The sequence below is a fragment of the Papilio xuthus genome, unplaced genomic scaffold, assembly GCF_000836235.2.
Source record: "Papilio xuthus unplaced genomic scaffold, Pxut_1.1 DF829660.1, whole genome shotgun sequence".
Lineage (NCBI taxonomy): Eukaryota > Metazoa > Arthropoda > Insecta > Lepidoptera > Papilionidae > Papilio > Papilio xuthus.
In genome coordinates, this window is record NW_013528989.1 from 1,476,860 (window position 1) to 1,486,015 (window position 9,156).

General features: G+C 32.8%; 1 protein-coding gene across 1 annotated transcript in view; it reads right to left on the reverse strand.

The window, feature by feature from the left end:
• Positions 1-2,277: 2,277 nt before the first annotated feature.
• Positions 2,278-9,156, reverse strand: part of Ranbp16 (Ran-binding protein 16) — a 19,606-nt gene continuing 12,727 nt past the window's right edge. Inside the window, 8 exon segments of the mRNA XM_013309411.1 lie at positions 2,278-3,307; positions 3,996-4,210; positions 4,638-4,744; positions 5,601-5,678; positions 6,438-6,576; positions 7,479-7,560; positions 8,127-8,256; positions 9,069-9,156. The exon segment at positions 9,069-9,156 is cut by the window's right edge and continues 4 nt beyond it. Of these exon segments, the coding sequence (XP_013164865.1) occupies positions 3,208-3,307; positions 3,996-4,210; positions 4,638-4,744; positions 5,601-5,678; positions 6,438-6,576; positions 7,479-7,560; positions 8,127-8,256; positions 9,069-9,156 (939 nt within the window). The 3' untranslated portion in view covers positions 2,278-3,207.

Sequence of the window (9,156 nt, forward strand, 5' to 3'; positions counted from 1 at the left end):
AACTAATTTGGTCCTTATTGTTTTGGAATTTGTAACATGTAACGCCATCTCTTAGCATAAAGTGCACTAAATTTACTAAAATTTAGCGACCTCGTGGTACAAAGCTACTAGTAACGCCATCTATTGACACCTAATTATTATATGAAAATTTCTTCCTTAAATTTTATGACAATTTATGTTATGTTTCTGTATATTATCAGACAAAACTCTCGCTATGTGATATCTAATACCTTCTATTATTGACTTATCGAAAGTTATTGTCAGTTCTATGCATTTTTGAAGTACTTAAAATCGCTTTGGAGAAAACATACTTTGTCTTACCCCTCTATATTCCATTAGACAGGCTACAAGTCGTGATATTTTGTGCCCATTTGATTTTCGCCATATTACCGCTGACAGTAATCTTGGAAACTCGATTTAATAATAGAAGATAGAATTAGCATATAGAAACTTAATTAGTTCTTTAAAATAACGAGGCAAAAGCTCAAGAATGTTTAGACATCTGTGGGGAAGGTGGGGGAGGAGGGGGGGTGGTAAAAAAAACACAAAATCATTATTACTCTGTACAAATGACAATATTTACATTTTGGCGGTCATCTGCGGCCGTCGCTTACAAACCTAAATCAACCTATAAATATAACATAACACAATTTAGGTCAATAGGAAACTTGTGGGATAGTTGCTAAAAATAACCGTTCATTTCCACTGTCGTAATATTTGTATCCTTCTATGTAAAAGGCTTCGCTATTTTGGCGAATACAAGAATGCTAGAGTTGATGTTTCTATACAATTATGACAACAGCGAGAACTATTACGAAGATTTTGTGACTAATTTTTTCAAATTTAATTTTTCTACTAAAATCTTTTTACATTTTTTTTTACCAAATTGTAATTTAAAAAAAAATCCATACAAACTTACATAACCATACAAACAAAACTTTTATCTTAAACATTTTAACAGAAAACTTGACAAATTCACAATTCATTCGAATTTATTAAAAAAATACAACTAAAATGTACATATTTCAGTTGATTAAAATGATTATTTTTAAACTATAGATATATAATCTATTGATTAACCAAATTTTTAAAAAAAATTATGACAAATTTGAGGAAATTTGCCCCAAAAAAAATTGCCTCCGGTATATTTATGCCTCATTTTTATGCTCCCATAAATTATATATCTATGGACTAGACAGAAAGGTTGGAAATAATTTTAATTCTATTTTCTATTTCAATAAAATAGCCTCGGAAAATACAAAGTTCATTTGTACGAATGATCTAATATGAAAAATTAAAAAAAATATGTTTTGAAACATGTTTTTTTACAATACAAACGCTGTGAGATATTGTGTCTTTTATACAAAATTATATGTCGTTACATGAAAGAGAAGAAACATGAAGTCTGTCTTGTTTTGTAGAATTTTAAGCTATTTTCAAATTTATACAAACAAAAAAAAGGTGCAAATAAATGTGAGAAAAGTTTAAAATTATCGTATATAAGGACTGAATTTCTGGAGTCATTAGTTATAACCGGTTTTATTTAAATGTATGAAATTAACTAAACTAATACATTTAAATATTAGTATTAAAAATGATCATTTAATCATTTCTCAATTGGGAATGTTAAGTGAATTTTTTTCTTGTCAAAAACGAACTAAAATCTTGTTGCATTTGGCGCGAAATTTTATACACAAAATGGCGTCATTCCAACACAATTTTAACCAAAATTTAAACATTTAAATTTGATTTAAAATAATTCGCAATAAAAAAAAGCAATAATAAAATATTTAAGGTAATTTTTAAAACCATAATTTATAAAAAAATCTAAGCTTTTTCAATGACGTCAAACGTTCAAAGATTTTTATCAAGCAAATTAAAGTTAGAAATGCATTTAGACCAAAAATATATGTTTTCAATCGAACCCAATAATTAATCTAAAGATAGATCCAAAGATAACAAATGACAGATCTTAAGATCGGTTACTTTATGAAATTGCATTAAAAAAAATGGAAAAAAAATTTCTTTCCTTTATTTTTTAGGGACTTTCGTTCTTTTCGAGAGCGTCGGTGGCTCAGTGGTCATGCACTTGACTTGCAATCTACAGGTCGTGGGTTCAAATCCCGCCATGTACCAATGTGTTTTACATATGTACATTTATCCTATGTTCTTACGGTGAAGGAAAACATCGTGATGCTGCACATATCTGAGATGAAATTCAAAGATATGTGTGAAGTCAACCCGCACTTGGCCAGCGTGTTTGATTATGGCCTAATCACCCTTAACTTAGGGTAGGCTCCGAGCCCCTCGGTGGGGACGTATAGTGAGCTGGTGATGATGATGATGATGTTCTTTTGAATGGAAAAAATTGTACGTTTGTATGTTAAGATTAAGTTCAAAAATTACTTGACAAATTTCAAATATTCTTTTACTATCAAAATGCTAAATTATCAATTAGTTACATATACTATATTTATTTCTAGATTTTCTTTAATTCCCCACAGAAAAAGCTAGATTAATTATTGAGTTTGACTTAGAAATTCCTTAAATTTTGTCATAATTCTGTTTAAATCTTATATCAAGTAATAAAATTATTGCTCAAGAAACATTTCTACAAAATCATATTCAAAATTCGTTACAAGAGAGAGACACAAAATATAATGTACGAGGAGTGAAAGAGAGATGTATATTAAAACATGCAATTTTCTACTTATTTTGTCTCTTTCATATACAAAAAAAAAAACTTAATTCCGTATATTTTAAATATTTAGTTAACACTTTAGTGTAGAAATTTTACTAAGAGCGTTACTTAGTGAAGAAATCTACACTTAGCGATGATAAATGGATAATCAAAACTTAATTTATCTTTAGATCGACAAAGTTATCTGATCCGGTTAAAGTCAAACTTTGTTAGCTGACAAATTGTCACAGGATCCTTGTCATGTGTTTTATGTCACTTTATGTCTACTCAGACATAGAATTTTACATAATTTTTTGACAGAACTATAGTTCACCGGGTCAGATATGTTTATCACACTGTATGTATGTATGATTTATGTATGAAGTTTGTATGAGTTATGACGTCATCATAAGTAGTTTTTTTACATATTCTGCCAGAACTAATGCTGAACGTGTGAGATAAGATCATGACACGCTATATGTTTGCATGTTTGTATGTATGTATGACATGTACGGTGTATGTATGAGTTATGACGTCATCATGTCGTTGTTCTGGTGCGAGCTGACGTTAGCGCCCTTCAGTAGGTCGTTGATGTCCCGACGGAAGGTTGATAAGTTTTGTGTGAATCTGAAAAACATATATTTAATATAAGAAATCAGTTTATTATTTTCCATAAAGTCTGATATACACGGACTACAGATACACTGCCATAGTCCGTGTATGGCAAGTCTTGATTTTGGTGTTATTAGCATTATTATAGGATATGAACTATAAATCTTACTAATATAATTGCGATATTTTGGATGGATGGATGTTTGTATTTTAGTAATTTAGTACACACTAGCTGTCACCCGCGATTCCGTCCGCGTGGATATATATAAAACTTAATTAGTGTAGTCCACCCATCCATCCATCCACATCACATCCATCTAAACATTTGAATTTATAGTAAGAAAAAAATGAATAAATAGTATCCTATGTCCGTCTCCTGGCTCTACGCTACCTCCTCAACAATTTTCAGGCATATCTGTAAAGCCGTTCTTGAGTTATAAATAGTGTAACTAACACCACTTTCTTTTATATATATAGATACATAGTCTTGAACACATATGCTATTTATTATAAGTCATTAAGTTGGCACGTGAGGTAAAAGAGCACTCTTGTAATAGACGTGCCAAATGAACTTCTCACATATGTGCAGCATCAAATTTTCCTTCACCGTAAGAACATAGGATAAATGTACGGGTTTCGAACCCAGAACTTGGTGACAAGTCAAGTGCTGTAACCACTGAGCTATCAACGCAATTAGCCTTACCTATCTCTATTCTTAGTCAACAAATTAGGTTCAATTCCAGCCATCAGATTAGAGAACCAGTGCGCCAGTTGAGCCTGCTTGTCTCTCGGCTGTCGGGAGATGAGATCAGCTCGCAGACGAGAGAACTGCTCCTCATTCAGCAGCACCAGACCCAACAGGGGACGGGACATGGACCACTGGTTGCAGCACTCTTCAAACATTATCACGTTCAATACCTAAATAAAATATATATATTAAAATTACCATCTTACTAATATTATAAATAGCGAATGTTTAGAAAAGTGGTTCCCAAACTTATTTTGTCTACTGCCCACTTTGAGAATAAATATTTTTTTAGCGCCCCCATATTTTGACATATTTAAAAACCACTATAACTTCAAATTAAATTAATGAATTATTGTGACCTATATATGTATATTAACGGAGAATTGTAAAGGAAACTTTTACTATAACCCGCAACTTGAGACCTGCAGCAAGCACAAGGGGACGTTATCGCACACGCGGGAAACACTGGTTTAGATAGATGTTAGAAGATATCTCAAGAAGTACTTCAGGTGGCTCTCACGTTTGCCATCTTATTATATTTAAAAAATTAACACTAAGTATTAGATTTTCAATTATCCTGGTTTGATTATAACTAACAGTGGCAAGTAGTTGTTGCATTATCTCCGGCCTTCGTTGTAACACTTCTACGAACATATTGCTCGTCTCCGGCGGCGGCTGTCTCGGGTTCGGCACTTTGTTACTTGCTGGAATCATAAATTATACAACTCAGATATGTTAATCACTAAGGAATACACTTAGTGTATATTTAATAGTAATACTGTCAAATATAAGCGTCAATAGCCTAATGGTTAAGGGTATGGATTTCCGACCACTAAGTCGGGGGTTCGAATCCCGACAATTTTATTTATATATAAAGATTGTTAGTCAACTTTATTTTTGGAATGAATGCATTTGAAATACTCGTGAAGATTTTAACTTTAAATTTGTAAATTAAAAAAAATACATTTTTAATGTTTTTTATAATTTTTTGTTAATTTACTTAATATTTCTTGTATCATTCCAACTAAGCTATGCTTCTGCTATACGATTTACAAAAGTCGAATGTTGGGATTCGAACCCGCGACCTTATGATCAGAAATCCATACTTAACCATTAGGCTATTGGCGCTTCGAATTATCTAACAGATGGCGTTAGAAATACAATAAAACCTACTATATTTATAACTGTAAAATAACATATAAATAAAATTGCTATGTCTGTTTGTAATAACCGGTGTTTTACATATATATGAACATACAAGCCGTCGCCCGCGACTCCGTCCGCGCGGAATAAAAAAAAACTCACTGACGATTCGCTCCTATTGATCGCAGCGTAATGTTAATTAGCCTAAAGCCATCCTTTATAAATGGACTAAGCAACAAAAAAAGAATTGTTCAAAACAAACAAACTCTTCCGCTTTATAATATTAAGTATACATATAAAGACTACTAAAAATAAAAATTATTGTCTGTCTGTCTGTTTGGACTAATGTCTGAAATGGCTAGATTTTGACCTGACTTACTATCAAGTAGCTGATTTTATAATATATTATAAACTTACTTTTTTGGACAAGTTGTTTAAACAGATATGTTACTATATGATCTAATGTCGCGCAACACCCGGTGCAGACACTAGTATCTGAAACATAAGTATACATAAGTGAAGATTTTTTATATCATAAGATGGCAAACGAGCGGTCAATTGAAATCGCTGAAATAACGAAGCGATTGCCCATAGACATACACAATTGCATATGCGTTGCCTACCTTTAATCGAGGGAGGAGAGGATGCACAGAGAGAAAATATCTTCCCTTTCCATGCATCCTCTCATCCGGAAAGTCCACTTCCACTTTCCATCCTTATAAGAAAAAGTGTGGGAAGGGAAAGAGGACTAAGACTGCCTTTATGTATAGAAAAAAAATGTCTAAGTTCCTTGTAGTCTCCGGAATGATTTGACAAATTTTGTCTATACTTTAGAAGTAATGTCTACAGGCATATTGTAGGCTATTTTTTTCAACACAATTGATGAGGTTCAATAGCTCAGTGGCTAAAGGATTTATAATCTGCAGATCCTAGGTTCAAATCCCGATATACTAATATTTTCCATACTTTTAGACATCAGAATGATTTGGTGAAAATGTAACGCTTTCATTACCGTTGTCATAAACGTTGAATGAATAAGGCTAGTGTTGTCCCAATACACCGGCACTGCCGGATATTCTTCCTAACAATACTAATGTACAAATCTGACATTCTTGTGATGCTGCACATATTTGTGAATGTCAAAAATGTGAAGTGATGCACTGGACTAAAATTTAACCCAGAGACATCACTTAGGGTAGGTTAGACCCTCAGTGGGGTATAGTGAGCTGATGATACGTTATCATGTTTTCTTACCTAAAGCAGTTAATCCTTCAGATATTGATGACAATATATACAATGTGGCTTCAGGTTGTAATGATGATAGAAACGGCATATGATCTTGTGCAAGTCGTTCTAATAGTACATAATACGTTTGTGATAGTTTTGGATAGTCCTGAAATTAGAAAAAAACATATATAATTATAGTATGTCTATTTAAGAAAGATAAGTTTTATGTACGATGTTTTTTTTTAAGTAAGTAAAAAAAGAAATTGTTCCCTAAGATTTTTTTTTAATATTTTAAGTTACTTTGTCTTAGTATTGTAACAGTAGAAGATAAGCAAGAAACCTCTAATTTAGTGTCACTGTGTGATCCTGAACGGTCTTCATAAATGAGAAACTCTGGTAAGAGAGAAACATTCATAAATAAGAAAAATTCCTTGGATTCTCGTTTATCCAGGATCTGTATTTGATTATACTAGCGGAGCCGACAGACGTTGTCTGACAATTTGACACTGCGATGTTAGCGCCGTCTGTCGGATCCAATGTAAAACATTCCAAAATCAACAACTACTAATAAATTAAAAATTTATTAAAAAAACATTGTCCAGTGGACAAAATTGTAAATCTAAACCATTCCCAGATCCCCTTAAACATACACAAAAAATTTCATCAAAATCGCTCCAGTCGTTTGAGAGAAGTTCAGTGACATACACACTCACAGAACAATTATATATATAAATATGACGGCGCGATCATCGATCGATTACGATTGGAATCGATTATTTGTTAAGAGTGAGCTGTCAATGTCACTATAGCGGAACGTCAAACGGACAGCCATCTTGTGAGGCAATTCCTATTGGAGAGCGTCACGGAGGTTGTTGCACGTTACAGACGGATCGCCATTATAATTTGAACCACATTTAATTAATACTAAGATTGCAGCTAATTGCAGGTGAATAATTGAGTTATCTCTCTGCATACCCACTTAACATGGATTTAACTGATGTCGGTTTTCAATATTCTGACAATATACAAAATAATACTAGTAGTAAATAAAGGTACATTTTCACTAACCAATAAATCGCTTTGTGGTATATGCAGCAATAATTTAACGAACATATTCAACGCGTTGTCTAAAGCCTCGTCTCCGTATAACCTGAAAAAAATAATCTTAATAAACTCCAAAACTATTAAACTAATTCTTAACAAAATTTTGTGAGCAACTTGAGAGTAAAGGTAGTTTTTATATCAATCTTACTAATATTATAAATACGAATATTTAGATGGATGTTTGAAGATATCTTCAGAACTGTTGCATGAATCTTGATGAAATTTGAGGTGTTTTTTGTTAATTCCGCACAGACAGAGTCACTGGCAACAACTAGTATATTTAAAATTGGGAATGTTTAGATGTATGTTTGTTAGAAGATATCTCCGGACCAACTCAACTGATTTTGTTGAAATTTGTCATACATATAGAACATAGTCTGGAAGAACACATACACTACTTATGTTTTTTTTAATTCCGTACAGACGGAGTCGCGGCCAACAGCTAGTATATTCCAAAAATCAAAATAGGACCTTTGCTATGTTATTTTAGAGTTAATAATAATTACAATAATTAAAACAAAAAATAGGTTGCATAAAACATAGCGATAGGAATTTTGAAAAAAAAAAAACGATATCGAAGTTTTTTTTTAACTATTTTCTTTGTAAACTTACCTGAAGACACCAAAATTAGCGTAATTTCCACAAAGAGCCGCTTTTAGTATACAAAAGCAAACAGATATGCCTTTTAATTTCATCGCGTACATATCCTTCTTACTTACTTCTATTGTTACTATTCTGCTGCCTGAAAATATACATCATCATCATCATCATCAGCTCACTATACATCACAACTGAAGGGCTCGGAGCCTACCCTAAGTGATGTGACTAGGTCATAGTCAATGCTGGTCAAGTGCGGGTTGACTTCACACATATCTTTGAATTTCTTCTCAGATATGTTCAGCAACACGATGTTTTCCTTCACCGTAAGAACATACGATAAATGTTAATATGTAAAACACAATGGTACATGGCGGGATTCGAACCCAGGACCTGCTGACAAGTCAAGTGCTTAACCCCTAAGTCACCGACGGTCGGTAACTCAGGATAATATATATAAATCTTACTCTGAGAATATCTCCGGAACAAACAGATCTTGATGAAATTTGGTATAGATGTAGAACATAGTCTGGAAGAACACATAGACTACTAAGTTTTTAATTCTACTAAGATAAAGTCGTAGGCTACAACTAGTATAAAAATTGAAAAATCTTTTTAATTAAGAGTAAACTAATCTTAAGCTTAGCCTTTTGAAAGCCATACAAAGAGCATTGTAGCTCAGTGGTTAAAGCACTTCACTTGTCAGCAGATCCTGGGTTCGAATCCCGCCATGTACCAATGTGTTTTTCGATTTACATATGTACATTTATCCTATGTTCTTACGGTGAAGGAAAACATCGTGATGCTGCACATATCTGAGAAGAAATTCAAAGATATGTGTGAAGTCAACCCGCACTTGACCAGCATTGACTATGGTCTAATTACATAACTTAAGGTAGGTTAGACCCTTAGTGGGAGACTTAGTGATAGCAAACTAAAAATTAATCTTTAACATACCATAAGCACATATAAATGCAGATAATTCTCTAAACAATAGTATTCCATTTGGGGAGGAGACATCAAAATGTAGCCTTTGGTTCCTGTT